Raw genomic sequence first — 21,159 nt, 5'->3', positions numbered from 1 at the left:
GAAGGCCTGGCAGAATCATAAACCAGATACCTAGATTTTCAACATAGAACATCAATCTGCTCCTTAAGAGATGGAAGAGAGGATGCTCAATGCCTTTGTACATTTGATATGAAGCTGCATAATGTGAGAAATGAAAGGAAGCTTATGGTCAAAGATAAGCCCCAAGAACTTCACCTTAGGAACCATAGGAAGAACAACACTACTAAGACAGTACTCAGGATTGGGGTATAAACCTCATTGGTGGCAAAATTGAATGCAAACGGTTTTAAAGGAAAAGATGGCAAAACCATTTACTCTGGACCACATGAACAAGCCAGTGAGGACAATCTGAAGCTACTGCCCATTAAACTTCATGTTCAATGACTGACAAGAAATGTGGAAGTCATTGACATACAGGCTATTTGCAACAGTAGGCAGAAGTTGGTGAGTGGTAGCACTAATCTTAATACTTAATACTGACACTCAAGACACAGCCATGAGAGACTCCAAGTTTCTGTGTGAAAGAATGGGAAAGGATTAAACCCACAAGTACTTAGAATCACTTGTCATATAAAAATGTCCAAGTAAAAGTGGGTAAAGGGCCTTGCATCCCATATGAATGGAGGTTCAGCAAAATGCCAAACCTCCAAGTAGTGTCATAAGTGTTCTCAAGATCAAAGGAAACATAAACAAGATGCTCTCTCCTTAGGAAGGATTCCCTGATCGAAGTTTCAAGATGAATCAGGTGGTCCATGGTGGAGTGCTGTTGACATAATCCACACTGGGTGTGTGAGAGGAGGTTGTTTGATTCAAGGAACCAAACATGATGAGCATTATCCATCCTTTCCAAAAACCTTACAGAGACAGTTAGTCAAAGCAGTTAGATGATAATTAGAAAGAATCTTGAGATCCTTCCCAGGCATTGAGAAAAGAAGAACAATAGGTTTGTGCCAAGCATCTGTTAAAACATTCTCCTGCCAGATCCAGTTAAAAACAATCAGAAGAAGAGCAAGAGAGGCAAGAGAGAGATGGCACAGTACCTCATAGTGAACATAATCAGGTTGGACTATTTAATGCCAGACAGATGAAGAGCAAGCTTAAATTCTGCCAGTGTAAATGTGTGACTATAATCAGAGAGACAATCTACCTGAAAGGATGAGGGGGGAGCTCTCAGCCCAAGGCTTGATGGAAAAGAAGGCAGGAGCAAAAACCAGAAGCGTTGGAAAGATAAGAAAAGCTCTCCTTGAGAGTATTGGGGATGCTCTGTACATCAGCAACTTCCTGGCCATTGGAGAGCAAGATGGAAAGAGGATGGGAAACATATTTCCCAATGACCTTCTGAATCTTGTACCAGACGACTTTGGAACTGGAGGTGAACTTAATCCTTCTGGCTTTAACATCTGAGCATGGGCATGGGCCCGCTGGAAAGCAACAAGGTTGGAATGAGTGGGATACTTGTGAAAGGTATCCCAGGCCTGTTTTTGTGCCTACTTGCAGGCAGAAGACCACCATGGATGAGGATACTGTGGGAAATGTATTGAGGTTTTGGGGATAGAATGAACAATTGCTTGAATCATACAATCAGTTACTGCCTCCATTTAGTTGTTAATAGATGGTGAATTAACAACAGCAGGATCAAGTTCTGAGAGAGTGGTGAAGGAGAGCCAGTCAGACTCTTTCAACTTCCATCATGGCACTCAGGGTTGGTGGCATCGATCACGACCAGTCTTCCTCATAATGATGAGAAAATAACCACTGTCCCAAGGGTCACTGTCAATTCTCGAAGAAAAATTAAAAACAAAAATGAAGGGGAATAGATAGATAAATAAATAGCAGAAAAAAGACTGACTAGGTGCATGAAAATAGTTAAAAGAATCAGTATGGAAAAGATAAAAGTTGTGATCTGAGAGCATATGCTCCACAGAATGACTCTTCCCATCAATATTAGCACCATCCCAAAAGGGATTGTGTCCATTGAAGTCTCCCAAAATGAAAAAGGGAGATGGCAATGTTCTATGAGAGCATCAAGGTCTGATTGATCATAAGTCTTTCCTGGGGACAGGTAAAGAGAACAAACAATGATGGTATGACCCACGGAAATATAAACGGCCACAACTTCCAGGGACGTATCAAGTGGCATGGACATGGTGGATATATATACTGGTCAACTAGTAGTGCCACACCTCCATGAACTCGTCCTTCACACAACCTGTCATTCTGGTATAAGGAAAACTGTCGAAAGGTGACAAGATCAGCAGGTCTTAGGAACGTTTCCTTTAAGGAGAGACATTCAGGATGATGAGAATCGGTCAAGACCTTAATGCCATCCAAATTAGAATGAAAACCTTGACAGTATCAAAGTGGCCATTTTTATTTAGGTGGCAGAGAACTGGGTGAAGAACCTTTCTGTTTGTGACCATGACATTTTCTAGTAGAAAGAGGCCTGTCGACCTATTCTGCTCAGGGTTGATTGGGCAGTTCTCTGTTGAAAGAAGGAGATTCCAGTGACTCAGGGCATGGCCAAGTAATGGTTCTGCACCGCGGAGTCAAAGGAGATGGACTCGAGCAGTCAGTGGAAGCGATGGTGGGGACAGACAGGAGTAGACATAAACTTGTCAACTCTTGCATACAAAGAGGGCAAAAGACTCTTTACATGCTGTGAGAAACACTGATGGAGGCACAGAAAGATCTGTCTGCAATCTAGAAAAGAAAATGTATGTTTTTGTTCCAAGTAGAGATTACCTTAACTCTCCCAACATGGGGTCAGTCAATTTGACCAAGTCACATGACCTTTTGTACTCGTTAAAGTTGATATAACGTTAATACTTATAACTCTTGGCAGTCTTTCAATGAATTTTACAAGTCTTTCACATACAAAAAGTCATATTTCTTAGTGAAGTATTTTTAATCAAATAAAATAAATAATTGTCCATGAATATATTGTGTATTTGTTTTGAATAGTCTGTGTGCAAAGTATATTTCATGTTAAAATTAAAAATACTTTTCGTCATCTCAAAAATCTCAAATTTCCTTTGTGTATTCCCTAAAACCTCCTAAATACATTTCAAACGTTTTTTTTTTCTTCACTAAGTCCTTATAGTTTATGTTATTTTCTCTACCCTATCTCAGAAGGGATTGGTCAAATTGACCAACCTCGTAACCACCAAAAAAAATCGAAATTAACCTTTTTTCTTTCTATAATGACTTCAAATTGTAACATGAAACTACATTCGGTTATCCTACCTAGCTCTAAGTTTGTAACATTATACATCTATTTATAATTAAATGTTATTGTTTTATTGCCCTTTGAACTGTGTCTAACTACAATCCATGCCATTATAAGTTGCAAATCACTCGGGGAAGGTGCAGCTCACGTTGCGCTATCGTATTACATTACCCACAAGCTGCTCGTGTGCATGCCTCATGAACCATTGTAATTATATTATTATTAATATTTATTTTACCGAATCTAGTTTTAAATAACTTAAAGATCTGTATTTTTAATTTTAGTTACTTTTATAATAATAAATAAAGAATAAATATGAAAAACAAGAAATATAGTACTTACCCAACCTTCTTTTTTTCTTGCCCTCGATTGTTGAGGAGAGTTAAGCCTGATTTTTTTAGTGGTTATAGTAAAGCATTTAACAATTTTTATTTAATTAAATAATGCACCAAATAATATAGACTAAGAAAATGCAAAAAGTAGACAAATTCACTTCTAAACATTTTCCTGTCTTTCTAACTATGCAACAAGAGCCGTAACAAATTTACCCAAACTAGTCGTTAACTTTCCCGTCAGAACGATGTGCTACTCTGAGTGAAATTGATAGTTATCTGTTCAGAATACAACATAATACAATACACCATTTGATAGATGAAACCCTTGACTTTCTATTGGTTATAGGTAATATATAATGAAACTTAAGAGAGAACTATCAACAAATTGTGAAAGAGAGAATGTGACAGGTGGGTGTGGCAGGAGGGGTCTGATTCTCTATTTAATAGCTCTGTAACCAAACAAAATTGAAGGCTATAAAAATTATGATTTGTTTGAGTGATAACAATTTATAAAGAATATTTTAAGTTTGATTTCGTACATTTTTGAGTGGTGATGGATAAAATAGGGATGATGACAGGCTAAGATGTGTCATGTGGGTCACGCTAGTGGAAATTCAGGATTTTTTTATATATTTCCTTGTATAATTAAGAACTTAAAACGTGTATACTTTTAAAATATGGATCATTAGCTAAGATTTTATGCTATTTCAATTGGTATAAAATAACCAAAAAAGTAGTAATATTTTGAATGTAAGACACTAAAACCATGTGTCATGTGCAGTAAATGTACCCGTGGAGAGAGGGTTAAGTGTGTCAATTGACATTTATTATACACCCAATTATGTATGTCAAATATTTGTTTCAAGAGGATGAAATTTCACATAAACTTGACTGTATGGGCTTCACAGGGCATCCTGTTTTTGGAAATTTTCATAATCCATATAAAATACCTGGTTTCAAATCTAGTGGTTGGAGTTGTTTAACCTCTTCGGTCTCTTCTTCTGCACATGTCATGATCCTTTAGTGAGTTACATTCAATAATATAATTAAACTTCTTTATTTACATGGTATACATATAAACCTTGCATTCAAATTTATCAAATAACTCAAATTTTAATAGTACATAACTTTAAGTTCTTAATTTTACAAGGCAATATTTTAAAAAAACCTGAATTTCTCCTAGTGTGAGAATTGTGACATTTTCTCTCTTGGCATCCCCCTCTTCTCTAATTTAATTACCACCCCCTCCATGAAGTACAAAACGCAATGTAAATTACTCATTATAATGTTGTCATTCCTCAGGCAAAGCAAAATTTTCATTGTTTTTAAATTTATTTAGTTACAGAGCAATAAATTAGAAAATCAGAGTACCTGTCACATCCTCTCTTTCGGACACTGCCAGTAGTTCTCTCTGAAGTTCAATACTAGATTATTTATAGTCAATAGAAAACCAAGGTTTTCATCTATCAAATGATGTATTACATTACATTGTTTTCTGCACAGAGAATTATCAGTTTTGCTTCCACTTCAAGCTTTATTCTCTTGGGAAGCACATTGGCAAGCTTAAAACAATTTGTATTGGCTCTTGTCACATACATAGAAAGACAGAAAAATTGTGATAGTTATGTGACATATTCTGATTTTTCTGGGTTATTATTTTTTGTTCTTTAAAGCATTATTTAGTTAAATAAAAAAATTTCGTGTAATACTACTATTACTATAAAAAAAAAGTAGGGGTAACTGTCATCAGTAGTCGACAGCCAAAAAAAAAAAAAAGAAAAAAGAAGACCCAGATAAGTATTTTTTTGGTTTTTCATGTGTATTCTTTATTTATTATTATAAAAGTAACTAAAGTATAAAAATAGGAAACTTTTGGTTAGTTAAGGTAAAACAAATAATAATAATTTTTCACGAGGTACACTTGCAAGGGGTCCATGAATTATGTAGTTCAATACCATAACATGAGCTGTATGTTCGCCATGTGATTTACCACTTATATGGCACAGTTTTGGCATCAGTTTTGCTCTCCAGTACCCATTACTCTTGTCTTTATATGATTCTTTTTACCACACTTCTTTACCCCTTCTCTCTACACCTCAAGTCTGTGGCACTCCACTGTGTCCCAGAGCATTTTGTGGGTGATGCTCATTCCCTTCATTTCTCCTCTGTGATCATTCTCCTTTTATCTTTCCTGCTTAGTTGCCTCCATGTTACTGGGTAGGGATTAGAGTTATAAGTACTCTCCTATCCCAAGTTTCACTCCTTCCATTCTTTGAGCCCTTCACTTAGCCTGTTTCTTTGCCCTGTAGTTTGGAGGTATTTCTGATTTGATTGTATCATGGGCTGAGACTTTTCATCATCAATCTCTGCTTTTGTAAGTTGTTTCCACATTATCCGCAACCCTACCCTTCACCGTTTTACCTCTTCTTCACCATTAGTTCTCAGTCTTTTGTGTTACCAAATTCCTTTTCTACCCAGCGTAAGTCTCGTTGGTGATGTTTCAGTCGTGTTTGGTCCTGTGGATACCCGGCTATCATGGTTTGAGCTCCCGTGGTCACACTTTCCTGTTCGTGTTGTTGTTTTTTTACTTTTTACCCATGGACTTTCTCTTCATTTTTTCTTACCCACCTCCTTTCAGTTCTTTTGTTTCCTTTTTTTCCTTCTATTCCTGTCTATGCCCAACATTTCCTTGAGGCTATTTTCATCACTACTTCCACCAATTTCTTACTCCTACTCAATATCTTATTCACCAAGGGGTGATTTTCAACTCATTGTCAGCCATCTGCATTGGACCTTGCTGTCATTGGGATTCATGCTATGTTCTAATCATTCTGCATGTGAGGATTTGTGTTTGGTGACTGCTTATCCCTTTGGGTCACATGCATATGCACCTCCTCAATTGAACCTTGCACAACCAGTGGGATGCCTCATAGGATTCTTTGACTTTAATGGTTCTCCTATCTTTCTCTCCTTTCTAGTATGTGTGTGGGTGGCTGAACTGATCTTCTATCACCATCATTAGTGTTCCATTACTTCCATCCAATCTGGACATACAACTCTTCACTTATGCTTCCCCCTCTTGTTTGGGAGCATCCCTTATTATCTATTTTACATCTGGCACATGGACCCAGGATGAGACCCCTCCATATCCATTCATTTGAACTTCTGATCTGCTTTTAGTGGATCATCTAGTTCTGTTTCATTCCAACACCTTTGTGGTTTTTCTAAATTAACCACAGTGGTGTAATCCATTCCAGAATCTCTTGTTTGCAAACTCTGTTTCCATCGGGAATTCATGAGGACTCCACTCATTGTTGCATAGCCAACCGTCTCACTTTCATGCTTCTTCTCTTCTGATCATATGTTATCCATTCCTCGGCCTTGGCTCTAACTGCCTTTCACCTGGTCTTGTTTCTTACTTGTCATAATGCTCATCCATCTTTTTGGCCTTTACCTTGGGTCCTGGCCTTGCCTAGAGACACTCCTTGTCATTTCCTCTTAGTGATACCTTCTGACTGGCTTAAACTTGGTTCACTGCCTTTTGTCAGCCCAACCCCTTCTTTTCCCCTGCCAATTACACAATCTATTACTTCTACATCTACTGTCCCTTTTCCATCACTGGATCTTGTCCTTCCATTCTTCACGTTTGATGTAGTATAGTTTTTTATCTGTGGAATCAGTTTTTACCATCTGGTAATCCTTTTCCTTTCTTTGCATCATGCTACCTGGTCTTTCTACCCGCATCGGGGTGGGGTGTGGCTTTTGATTTTGGTCCATCTTTCACCACTTTACTTCTAATCATTTTGCAATTGGATATCTCCCATTTACCATCTTCTCTTCAGACATATTATTTTCTAACTTGTGGTTGCAGTTCTTCTCCTCTTTATGCCAGCAACTTGTTCTCTACCCTTTCCATTGTCGTCTTAATCTTCTTTCTCCTGTCCAGTCTTTCCTCCCTTGATCTTCAGTTATTTGGTGAGTAGACCTCTACCTTTTTCCTCTCTCTCATTCTCTCTGTTTCATTCTTTTGTGCTTGTTAAGACCTGAACAGATTTTTCTGCCCTGTTCATGCCATTTGTTGCTTCATAGTTCATATGTCTCACTTTCAGGGTTTCCATCTTCCACTCTTCATTCCCTGAGATTCCTCTTCCTCCATGGACAAATCTCCTTCTGCATTTACTAGTACGTTTTACCACATTCTTTTGTTTGGTCTCCTTCTCTTCAGAAGTTGTTGCTCACAGATGGTTTTTATTTCATCTGATCAGGTTGATCACCTCTTATTTTCTCTCTGCTTGTTTCCTACTGCTGCTGGGAAAGATAATTTATGCTAGCATGTGGACTGCCTTGCACACATTTTTCAACCACCTTCCTTCCCATCTAGCTGTTTTGTCTCCAAGGGGTCATTGCCTGCCTCAGTTCGCTGTCTTACAATATACCCAGTGTCTTTAGGAGGTTGAGTACATTCTCTTTTGGTTTATGGCATTTGTTTCGAGGATCCTGCTAGATGTGTTGGTACCTCCTAGGATATACTTATTTCCCAAAATTCTGCATCAAGCCAGGATTAACAGAATGCAATCATACCATCCACCCTGGTTTCATATGTATTGTCTCCAGTAAAAGATCTTTCCGGCAGGTGTCCAATTGGGATCTGGTCATTTTCTCATAGTCTTTCCACCACATATTTCTCCCCCTTTTTTCATTCAGTGGGGCAAGGGAAATCCTTATTATGTACCAGTTTCTAACCACTGGGGTGGTGGACTATGGCAAATCCTCACTGATTGGGACCTAATAGCTGGGAGCCAAACAGTGATGCCAATCAGTGGGAAGTGGGGTGATGGTGATGCTTTCATTGCAGCACTGGTCATCCCACTTATAAGTATGCTCATAAAATGCCAGCATCCACCATCCTACTGCTGCCTGGATGTCAGTTCCCAGGTTGTCTGGTATTGGATTGGAGTAGGACCAGTCAGCATATGTCCTGACACATGTGATTGGTAAGGACCCTCCTTCAACTGTTGACTGTACAAAAAATTCCTGACACTGCCTGTTTTTCATCACATGTGATTGGTAAGGATCTTCTTCCTACCACGGATGAGACAAAAAATTCCAAATACCACCTGGTTTTAGACTGGAGTTGTTCTACCAAATTTGCATTCCTCCATCCTAGTGCCACCTGTATGCCAGTTTCTGGGTGGTCTGGTGTTGTATTGTCACACATGATTGTTCGGGATCCTTCTCCTACCACAGACTGGATGAAAAATTCCAGATGTGCTCCCTGATTTTGAACCAGAGTTGACCCACCATGTTTACATTTCTCCATCTTATCGCCTCCTGGTTGTTGGTTCCCAGGTGGTCTGGCATTGGATCGGTGTAGCACCAGCCAACATATCTCCTCACATGTGATTGGTCGGGATCCTCTTCCCACTGTGGACCAGACAAAACATTCCTAATGCAGCCTGGTTTTGGACTGGAGTTGACCTACCAAATACCTGCAGTCATTTCTTGCTCAGTTGAGTTGAGGTATGCTCTTCCTAATAAATCGTGTCCTTCTCCTGCAGCGGAGCACTGTTCTGTTGAATCAATGTATATACTAACATTATACAATCTATGGAATGTATTCTGTGTGCTCCTTTTGCAGCTGGTGTCAGTCCAAGATTCTAGTAGTAGAGTTAAGAACCACTTGCACTAATATGTCCTGTGTCTTCCTCCTGCTGCTAGTGTTGTTTCAAGAAGTCTAATGGTAGAGTTGAGGTGAGCACTCAGTACAGTCTGAATGAGCTCCAACCATGCTTACATATACTGGCTCTCCTACCTCTTGTGTGCCAGTACTCAGGTGGCCATGTTCTTATCCCACCCATATCTGTGACACATATCTCTTCCTCCCTTCCAAGCTGGATGAAAGGTACCCTGGAAGAGATGAGATGATGCTGTCTCCCATGAGTATGCCCCTATGGAACCCCTACTATCAGACACCACACTCCATGGATTTCCTTCAGGTGCTTTCTGAAAGGAGCTCTTCTAGGTAACTTTCGCACTGGTCCCTCCATTATATCAATGTGGGATTTTATATTTCTGTGTGAGAGGTGTGTATTGCCTTGAAAGTTAACATTTTCCTTTCCTGAAAATGTATTTTTGATAGAGACCTCTTCACACACTTCCCATCCCTCCTTTCCACCTCTGGTGCAAATTAGTTTCTTTGCCTCATCATAGAATGAAGATGATGAGTGCAAAAGCATAGAGTGGGTACTACCTCCTAGTTGGTGTTTTTAAAATTCATGGGGGCAGTAAACTTTGACAGGGGATCAGATAGAAAAGTTATATTTGTTAAAATTAAACCACAAGAAATAGGTGTTTTTCTTTCAACACATTTGAGAAAAAAAATCATTGAATGGATGTGTTTGTGGCAAGCAATGCCCACCTCAAAGTTTCTTGTCCATTCATTGAGCATATCTCTTTTGGCACCACTTTGGTACTTGTATTAAAAATTTATTAGAAGTGGGCTTGAGTGCTCATTACTTGCTGAAGGTGGTGCTGCAGCAAAAAAAAAAGGTTGTGAAACACTGGCATAGAGGGTGTTAGTCTCCAGGGAGGTTGTGTTCTCCTACTATTGATGGAGGGCTTTTGCTGCATGATAATGTCATTATGCAGTAGCACAAATCACAAGAAATCTTGTGAGTTTAGGTGGGAGTTGCCTAAAAAGTAGTGGCATGCAAATTTCTAAGGCAAATGCATGGGGAAGATAGCTTCCTGTGTATATAGGTGAGTATCTGATGGAAATACATTTTCAGGTAAGGAAAATGTTAAGTTTAAGACTGGAAAATTGCATTCTTGTCAAGGAGAGTGTATCCTACCTTCAGAGATCTGATGTAATGTGTGAATTCAAGTGTATTCATTGCAGTTTGGCATATATAAGCAATGTGAAATGGTGGATAAAAGAATACATACAAGAATACATCCAAGTTGGATATTTTTATTTGTTATCAAGCATAGGGAGGCATATGATGGAAAAACATCAAACTTAAAATACTATCAAACTCTTCAAATGAATGGACATCAAGCATAAAAGAAACCATTCTAATATCACACACAAAAAAAGGGGTCTGAACAAATTGAACTCTGCAATTATTCTAGTTTTGACTGCATTCACTAGATGACATGAGCATTTAGTCACTCAACAGAGAATAACCTGTATCATTTCTATAACCAATATTATACTGAAGAAATGGTTTGGCAGCTTCAAGAATTTTTGTGCCACTGTGTTTTTAAAAGAGGTGTAGTTAGTGCTTTTGTGTACTATACCATATTTGCTACAGGAAAAGTGCAGATAACAATTCATAGACATTTACTTCATATTTATGGATTTCACTCGGGCTTTTGACATTATTAGCAGGGAAGATTTGTGGAACCTTCTTGCTAAACTTGTTGACCTGAAAAGTTCATCCAGATGGTATGCCGATTTCATGATGGTGAGAGGAAATGAAGATGGAGACCTGACAGCAAACTCTTCAACCTGCACTGACTCCAAGCTAAGTCAAATCCCTTTGAAGAATTGGTGTGAGAATTTCTGCTTACTGATGATTGTGCCTTTCCAACCCAAACACAAAGATCTAGAGATTATAATTGATCCTTTCTTTAATGGCTGTTACCAATTTAGCCTAACAATCAGTCTGAAAAAGGCTGAAATCATATATCAACCATCTTCTGGCAAATCTTAAATTATTCCAGTCATCAAAATCGATGGTTACATGTTGACAGCAGTGAACAAATTTACCCACCTAGCTAATGCTTTGTCGGGCATGATAGACGAGGAGGTGAACCTCATGATAGCTAAGACCAATGCTGTTTTGTAGAGTGTATGCCAGAAAGTCTGGGTTAAGAAGGGTGGGAGTCAGACTTGCCACAAAACTGAAAGTATATGGTGATACAGTTTTTACATCTTTATGCCTATGAAATCTGGACAACTTAATGTTCATCATATTAAAAAGCTTAATCATCTCCCTGTAGTTGTCTTAAGAAAACTGAAAATATACTGGCAAAATAAGATCCCTGACATGGAAATACTGTCAAGAGCTAAACACCCAGGCATTGAGAAATGGTCACAAAGGCACAACTGAGATGAGCTGTTCGTATTGTGTGAATGATTAACAGCAGACTGCCATAAAAGATATTAAACTCTGAGCCAGCCTAAGGAAAATACACATAAGAAGGTCAGAGTAAATTCTATGAAAACTGTCTGAGAACCAATCTGAAGAACTGTGGCATATTTGATGCAAGTTTGAAGCAAAATACACAGGATAATGCATGGTGACAGTCATTCTAATGTATATCTACTGCTACATTTATATCAAGGCAAATTCAAGAGGTTTAAGATAAAAGTTCCTTAAGAAACTACAGTGACCACTCTCAACCGTCTACTGACATACAGTGTAGAAGAAAGTTCTGAGCAAAAATAGAACTATATAGCTATCTTTTGGGCCCATAAATGCTGAAATGAGGTGAAATAACTGAAAATTGAAATATTTGGTTGTCATACTTGATTATAACAAACAACCAACAACATGTATGCCCATACCTACAACTTCCAACCCAATATTTATTGCTTATTCCTCCATTGAACACAAGATTTAAATGACTCTTTCTTGAAGTGGAATGCAAAGTGGTAGATGTAACTTATGTGATGAACCAGTTGTAAATTGCAACTTACTACACCGTTACCAGTTGCTTTTAAGATTAATCAACACAAATACAGGCAGACTCATGGTCAAGCTCATTTCTCATGCAATATCTAAGATCACAGATGAGAATTGTATTACAAGGTTGCTAAATATTATAACAAGCAATACTACTAGTATGAAAAAAGAGACTAGCAGTTACTTCTAAGATAAATATTTTTACTATGGTTGGATCACTCATAACTTGATCCTTATACAAAAGATGTTTATGATCTTTGATAACAATTTGCATATACAATCACCTTGCCAGTGGCCTGTGATAACAGACCAAAAGCCCTGTCCTTGTTGAAATTCAGTTGGAATTAAATAGGAATCTCTTATAATTATAAACAATGTATTTCACATGGATTTAGGTCTATAAGAGTGATGCAAGAGTGTTTACAAGTTTCTTTCAAAGCACATAACCAAATAAAAGATCAGTCTTGAAATCTGTAAAAGTTTGTGTCTGACTTGATTAGAGGAAGTATGTCGCCACATACAATATGAAACGTTTCAGCTAAAGTGTCTCCAAAAATGACCAATCTTTTATCATCATGTTGATGATATAACATTTCAAATATATGTTAGAAAAATTTTTCCTTGAGATTTATGATGTATGCAGGTTACAAAAGTTTTAAAGTCAAACATTTGCAAAATCAGGGGAAAAAATGCCAAGGTGGATTTTGCTGTTATCAGGATAACAAGCCAACACCATTATACTGCAAGGAAATACCATCTTTATATGGATTGGATACCAGTAAGGTATGGCTTCATCAAGATAAAGCATTGAACAGCACCTCCAATCAAAAAACATTTCCTCTCTAAGATATATAAAGAATTGATGCTATACCAATTTCAAATATTTCCTATAGACTTTTGTACCTTTGGGTTGTTGAAACAGGCCCTTCAAAAGCTGTCATTAACACAGAGTTCAGGTTAAGTAGTTAGCACACAGGATCACCTACAAAAGTTGACTATTTTTCTTCAGGAGAATAAAGGGAAGAAGAATAGTCAACTATTCAAAAGCGCTCGAGTTTTGGGTCTCATTTTGAAAATATTAACACAGAGTTTATGGATTTTGGAAAGCAGTTAAATATCAAGAGGAAAAATTACCTCGGGGTATTTTTTTTTAATTTGGATTGAATATTACATATTGTTACCATAGATTTTTAATGCACTTCTGTAGGCAACATCAAAAAATTAAACATGTGATCCATAAAGAAGCAATTCAAAATATTGTAAAGCATTTTCTAAATCTACTGTTGAGTGACATAAAAAAAAAGAAATTCAAGTACTTGTTTAAAAGCCACTGAAAATATGTTGGTACTCTATCATTCTTTGCTTTACAAATCTAGTCTAATTAAAGTTTATCTTCAGGCTGTAGCAATCTTTGAAGAAGCTATGTCAAGCCTGTACTGAGTGATAAAGACCCCAATTCTAGACATCAATTTCTGAGTAGAGAATACACCTAAGCATCACTAAATGTATTACCATTTCAGAATTATACCTGAAGAATGAGTCTTGTTGTACATGTTTTTCATGAATTTGAGAAACTTTTTGCATCAAAGTTACCTACTTCTGTGATCAACAACTCTAAAGAAAAACAAGCTCTCAATGCATTGAAGAAATGTAAGGAACCTATACTTCACTGATCTTGTGTGTCCATATTCTGCATCATGCATGCATGGCTATGCTAAATTTTGATGAGAAGTAAATATCATTTGACTTTGCTTGGTAGAGAAGAAAAGTTTTGTGGGTCAAACAATTTGAGAAGAAATGCTTAGAAGTTGAAGCTGGAATTCTGTGACTCGCAGTGAGAGAGAGAGATGTGTGCTTTGACGTAGTGGAAATGTATCTGTACCTTTCTTTATCTGTGGAACAAGGTGGTTGTCACTAACCTTAGTACCTTAGTCTTCTTTCATCTTTATCATTTGAAATGTTAAAAAAAGCACATTTTTTCTGAGCATACTATGAATGTAAAACAAAGGTGATTTATAAAGAATATGAGATTACTGGCTTTTATTAACTTGTTTCCTTCATCGTGCATAGTTTTATATTTTAACTTCAGTTTACATCTTTTTAATTTGGTTCATTTTTTGTTTCAGAGCTAAAACTATCAAGAATACTGTAATAATAAATGAGGAATTAACAGCTGAGGAATGGAAGCGTCGCTACGAAAAAGAGAAAGATAGGAATGCTAAGCTAAAGATTCAGCTGGAACGAGTGGAAGCAGAACTCAATCGTTGGAGAAATGGTTAGTTGCAGTACAAAGTACAGATATCAAAAATAGAAACTTTACACTTTTTTTTAGTCATTTGTCTGATCTATTTTATTATACTAGTTATTCATTAGTTTCTAGGAATATTGTTTGAATAATTCTTGTATGTTTTCTTTTAAATATTAAGTCCTAAACCTTGTGCGAATTCTTAAATTGTCAATATTTATAAGACAACGTGGAACTAACAATTTAGAAAAATATGGAGTATAATATATTGCAAATTAGTTAAAGATATTAGTAGGAAAAAAAGAGGGAATATTTATAGATATGATTGAAAAGAAAATGTAGAAGAAAAAGGAAATTGCGAAAGAAACTTGTGAAATACAAAGGGTTAATTATATTTATAAGATCATTATGTCAAGTCTAAATAGTTTTTCAGTTGTTTTCAAAAAAATAAAACACTTTTTTGTTTCATTTCATACTCAAGTCATCTTTTTAATGCAGTTTCACATCTGCACAGTGATTTATTACATAAGCCTAGTACTGACAATTACCATATGTGTTGGTAAAGTTGGATGGAAATGTTTGTTTGTGAAAGCTTGGAATTTTCAGTAATGCCAAAAAATTTTGTTTCTACCCATGTTTTAGTAATCTTAATTTATATCATTAGAAAGTTCTCATTATTTTGAAGTTTTCAAGAGCATTGATTGAAACAAAATACAATGTCATCAAACACAGTAATATTGCACTCTATATTACTGTTTTTTATAATTTTCAGTGCTGACTGAAGGATAGAAACCATTATTTAATGGAGATGACAAACAACTTCAGAAAAATGTTTAATTACTTGTACCCGACATTTCGGCTAACACCTTTATCAAGGGTCTATGAACGCCACAGGTTACCAAACTGATTTTACATGACAATAACTGAAAACAAAATGCAGCTACAATGATATATCATAAAAATGTACATGATACGAGTATAATCAAACAGTTTTGAGTCTTTGATCATAAAAATCGAGAAAATGATGATAATATAAAAATAAATAAAATCATAATGATAAAATTAATAATAACAATAATAAAATGGTAAAGGGACCAGGCATTGTACCTATTAATGGAAGGGCATCTGGATTGAATCAAAAGTGTTTCCTTATATTTTCTGTTGAGAAAATTGTCACAAGTTTCTAAAACTTTGATTATATAAGGTGTCCCATTGATTGTGCCATGTTCTTTTAAGTAATGTACAGTGATAGCTTCTTTGTTGTCAAGATTTCCAGTGGCACGAATGTGTTCTTTGAAACAATCGTGTACTGGATGATTGGATTCACCTACATATGTTGCTGAACACTGTGTACATGTAAGTTCATAGACTGTGTTTTTAAGTGTGCAGGACTTCTCTAAGCCATTCGTCTTTGCAAAACACTTTTTGGATTTACATGTATTGTTGTTATTAAAGGCTGAATGAGTGAGTATATTCTTCAGTTTTCTACCAGGTTTTTGTATGATTTTGATATTCAAACCAGATCTAATCGCTTGACGAAGGAGAGTAGTTAAAGGTTCATCCACAAAAGACATGATCAGTGAAACAGTGTCTTGATGTGGTAGTTTCTTTTTTTGATGTCGTTTGTTAATATCTTGTTAGTTAAAACTGTGAAATGTCTTAGTAATGTAACTATACATTGGACAACAGTAGCTTTTGAAGTTTGATCCTGGCTTGCATCTTACCGTCCATGGTGTTGCAGATTTTCTCAATAGACCCTTGGTAAAGGTGTAAAGCGAAATGATGGGTACAAGTAATTAAACATTTTCTCTGAAATTGTTTGCTGTCTTCATTAATTAATGGTTTATATCTTTCAGTCATTAAATAATATTGCACTCTGCCACCTGTGCTTACTTCCATTAATTACAAATTTAAATAAATTTGTGTAAAGCATGACTTGATTATGAAATTTAATACAAAATTAGATTATACTACTTTGTATAAAATTGTAGATTATTTAGCATTTTACTGCTTTCTTATTGCAGAATCTTGTGGATATACTGTAGAAAATATAGATTTTTCCCATTCTTCATGTATAAACATGATGCAAATGTGAAAGATTGTAAGTAAAAGTGCAATTGAAATATATCTTTAGGAGAGACAGTACCTCAGGATGAACAACTTACTAGCAAGGAGTTGGAAACCAGTACTCTGAGTCTCTCTGAGTCTTCTTCTGTGGTCAGCTTACCTAACTTAGCACCTCTGACATCTGCTGAACCAATGACCAGTGAGGAGAGAGCCAAGTTTATGGAGGAGAGAGCTCGCCTATATTCGGATATGGATGAAAAAGATGATGAAATTGATCGTCAGAGTCAGTTAATTGAATCCTTCAAAGAACAGATGCTAGAGCAAGGAGAGGTATGTGTATGTAATGTTTACATAGAATATAGGAATCTAATTTAGCATCTTTATAGTAGTACATTCTAATGTAACCTGAGAAAAGTATTTTTTTTTAAATTCATGTTTTACATATTTTATTGAGAAACCACAACCTTTAAATATAATAATTTGTGGAATTTATACATATTATTTTAATCTATGTTATTCTTTAATTGTTCATACACAAAAAACACGCAAAACTAATTTTTATGTCAAAAATATCCTTACATGTATTTCAATAAGAATTCTCTCTCTCTCTCTCTTTTTGTTTTTACCAAGTGAACTTAATAACTTTCATTGTACCAAAGTGTTTATAAAGGTAATGAAAACTGGTAATTACTGCTTTTATCTCTAGTTAATCATGTCCACTCGTCGAGATTATGAGAACCTACAGCAAGAGATGAACAAGATCCAGCAGGAAAATGAATCCGCTAAGGAGGAGGTGAAAGAAGTGCTTCAGGCACTGGAGGAGCTGGCTGTAAACTATGATCAAAAGTCACAAGAAGTGGAAACAAAAAGCAGAGATTGTGATACTCTTGCTGAAGAAATGAATGTAAAGTTGGTGAGTTTGTTTAAATAATTCTACATTCTAGTTATAATCCTGTGTTAAAACAGGCAACTAAGGAAATTATATTCTAGGGTACTGCAAAAAACTGGCAAAAGAGCTGTAAGTTTCATTTCTTATGTTAATTTTTGTGATTTGTAATAAACTTCACTAAATTAGAATTTGATACTTCAATAGAAAGTGTTTTATGTGTTTGAGGAGTTTTGTTTTTTCAATGTAAGATAGAATTTGATTGAACAAATGGAAAATTGAGCATAAATTTTAAGTTTGTTGTGATAGTCTTGTGGTTACAGTAGAGATTGATAGCTTTTCTTATTACCTCACATATAAACATGATGAAAGGGTGGTTGTGAATAAGAAGCAATTCGCAAAATAATACTCGCCTCTTCACACAGAGTAGCTACCTCTCTCAGCTTTTCTGTGCATTCTGCCAAAGATATTTGCAAGCTACCACTTGTTGAAAATTCCCACCTCATCTCACATGAAACCATCTGAATTTGCACTACTGCATGATGACATCATCATGCAACAGAACCCACCACCAATAGTAGGGTGACACAGTTCTATGTACAGTTACTACCCTTACATTTTGCTTTAATGAATCCCCATTCTTTTCCTTTGCACTTTATTGACCAGAAGTGTTTAAACTTCTCATCATGTTCAATTTAATGAGATATACATGGTTAACAAAATTTTGATTTTTCTTTTCTTTAGCTTTCCTTTCAAAAGCTTTAATGGTTTATCATGATTTCTCTTTGCTTTTCTAGATATTTCCATTTCTCCTCTCCCTGACATCATCTATGGTCTGTTTTACCTAATCAGCGGTCGGCCATGGTCAGTGTATCAAATATCTTCCTACATGTTTCTCTCAGGCCCATCCTCTGTTTTCTCTGTCCTATTCATCCTTTTTAGCATCTTCCCATTCCTTGCTTTTTCTTTTTGCCTCAGCATAATCACTCTCTTGTATTGGTTGGTATCAAGGGAATCTTCACTTGCCAAATTTCTTCAACCATAGCTGGCATTCCTTTTTTTTTACTGTTTATATCTTGTTAAACCATTCTTTTCTTGCTTCTCTCTTATTATGGTAGCTGCTCAGTTAGGGAGGACTTGTCTTGGAATCTGGGTTATTTCTTACACCTTCTCACTGTTGGGTACTTAAGTACATTTTTTTCTTCTCTTGTGTCAAGTCAGCTTATTGTCTTTGACTTTGAACTATGACCTCTTTTGTCATGAGGTTTTACACTTGCTGTTCTCATTGTGTGAGAGATTCTTTTTTTGTGGACTCTGACTTCTCTAGATTTCTCCTTCATTTCAGGCATGTCTTCATGCATCTACTACAGTGACATTTTGGATCTTATGTTGTCTTTCTTGGGGCCCTTTGTTCTCTTTTATGAGCCTTTCTTCTAGGAATTGTCATGGCGACTGCACCATTCCCATCCTACTTCCTGCATTCCCTTACCACCTCTAAAAGAAGATCTCCCCTTCTTCCATGCTTCTTTCTCTCAGATTTAAGTACATTTTTTGTGAGAGTAGGTCTTCCAATGTTTTTGCATTGGACTAGTGTCTACTCTCATCAACATGCTCAACTATCTCTCTCTCTTTATTGGGCATGTTCCCATTTGTGCTTCTTCTGGCCTTTCACTTGGTCATATTCCACTTAATCTTTTCCATGGCCTTTCCATGTTCTAACCATGTTTGTGGCATCTGTTCCAGGGCCTTTTTTTTGTTTGGGCCATTATCTATATACTTCTGTGCCCATTTTCATTGTTTGCTGGGAGCTTCCTTCTTGTTGGCAAGTTTCCTCTATTGGCCAGTCCTTATTCGGTTAATCAGTAGCCTCTGCACCCACAGATCTTCCATGGTTGTACATGTCTCTCTCTCTCGAACACTTGCCACCCTTCTCTACTCTGGGCCTCCTCTCTTACAGTCCTTCTTTTCTCATTCTTTGGTGTTGGCTGTCGTTTTTATCAACCATCCCTGGTCTTACCTCTTTGCCTATACCTACTCCTTAATTCGTCTTCTATTTCTGGACCTTGGATCTACACACTAGTATTCTTCTTGGGCCTTTTTGTTGGTACCCTATCAGACCACCTTGGCTTTGATATGCTTGTTCAACAGACCCCACCCCCAGACCAGACTTTCCACTGCTGTGGCATTATCCTTATCCTTCCACTGTATTTGTTTATTAGCATCAATGACACGTCTTTTGTCATTGGTCCTTCTACCAATTTCTTCCAAATGGTAATTCTGTGCACCATTTTTCTTTCTTTCTTATCAGCTTCTTCATCTAAGCATGTTTGGCCTCTGCCCTTCTTAGTTGTTGGGTGACTATGGCCATGGCTTTTCTCTTTTCCTAGTACCAAGATATGTTTCTTACCCTGTCCTCCTCATTTTTTCTGCTCTTTTGCACTGGAAAGGAGCAGACCTTATCTTTGAACTCATGAGTTCCTTTGTTCTCTTTTATGAGCCTCTCCTCTAGGAATTGTCAAGGTGACTGGACCATGCCCATCCTATTTCAGGTATAGGACTCGAATGGGTGTGTGTATATCTATCCATAATGTATCAACATAATATGGTGCCCTACTCCCACAGCTGGTTTTGACTCATCGAGTCTAATGGTTGAGGAGATGAGCACACAAAGTGCTGTCTGAATGAGCCCCAACCTCACTACACATATTTCAAGGTGTTTGACTGTTTCAGAAGTTTTATAAAATATTTCATCATTTTAGTATTCCTGTCCTCCTCATCCTGCTTCCTTTGCCTGACTGAGAGACCTTGTTGGGGTTTTGCTTGATCTCATGCATGCCCTATTCAAGCTAATGCCTTTCTGCCCTTTACTGTCTTTCTCTCCTGACTTCTTCCCTCCTACTTATTTTCTGCAATTACTGTTGTTCTGATTTCTGTCTTCCTGATGTATCTCACACTCTATTCCACTGCACTTCCTAAATCAATCCTTTTTTCCTTGGATTTCAACCGCGTGTAGGTGAACTATACTTCTCTTCTATTAGACCATTTGGACCCAGTTTGGATCCTGTGTTCTTTTGGATAGTTCTTTGTGCCTTATCACGAACCTCTTTTTTTTAAAAGTCCTTGTCTTCTTCTGTTTCTGTCTTTGGACTCCTATTTTTCATGAATCTTTATCAGATTTAAAAGACTGTTTAGTGTAAATAGTATTATTAATTAATTAATTTTGTGTTTGTAATTCATTGATGTCGAGGATATAGAGATTTCTATAAGACCCAAGTCATAGACGTATGAATAACGACAATTAGATGAGAGGCAATGGAAAGAGTAAAAAGTAAAGTCATGGGAAAGAGAAGTTTGGTAAAAGAAAGGTTTGAAAATGTAAATTTAACCATCTTAGGAATGAAAGGCCTAATGGTTTATATATTAGAGTGAGAATAATAATTTTGAAAGAAATAAAGAGAATAAGTTGTCTTGTCAAAGGGTGTTCTAAAGTAATTGAATCTACTCTAATGGTCTTTGACAAAAGGCAGACAAATATTGGAAGTACAAAAGCAGACGACTATTGGAAGTACAGGATACAACAGGGATAACTCAACAACAATGTAAGTAGACTATAAACAAATGCTATTGTGATAGAAATAGAGAGAAAATAGATAGGCTTGTCAACTGAATTCTGAAACAATTGAATTGGCCTAAGTGGACTTTTGACAAGAAGAAGAGAACTGTATGGTGTT

The 21,159-nt window shown here is 36.6% G+C and overlaps 1 protein-coding gene across 3 annotated transcripts in view; it reads left to right on the top strand.

The window, feature by feature from the left end:
• The window catches only part of LOC106473410 (kinesin heavy chain-like), a 113,044-nt gene that overhangs the window by 56,155 nt on the left and 35,730 nt on the right, over positions 1-21,159 (top strand). For all 3 annotated transcript variants that reach the window (XR_002608989.1, XM_013934125.2, XM_022379848.1), the window contains 3 exons: positions 14,357-14,505; positions 16,610-16,872; positions 17,249-17,455. Coding sequence is in view for 2 of the 3 variants with exons in the window: in XM_013934125.2 (XP_013789579.2) it covers positions 14,357-14,505; positions 16,610-16,872; positions 17,249-17,455 (619 nt within the window). In the remaining variant the exon portion in view is untranslated. The remainder of the gene's footprint in view (positions 1-14,356; positions 14,506-16,609; positions 16,873-17,248; positions 17,456-21,159) is intronic.

This window comes from Limulus polyphemus, unplaced genomic scaffold (assembly GCF_000517525.1).
Source record: "Limulus polyphemus unplaced genomic scaffold, Limulus_polyphemus-2.1.2 Scaffold5, whole genome shotgun sequence".
In the NCBI taxonomy this organism is placed as follows: domain Eukaryota; kingdom Metazoa; phylum Arthropoda; class Merostomata; order Xiphosura; family Limulidae; genus Limulus; species Limulus polyphemus.
The sequence above is the reverse complement of the archived record's forward strand: the minus strand, read 5'-3'. Positions and strand labels throughout refer to the sequence as shown.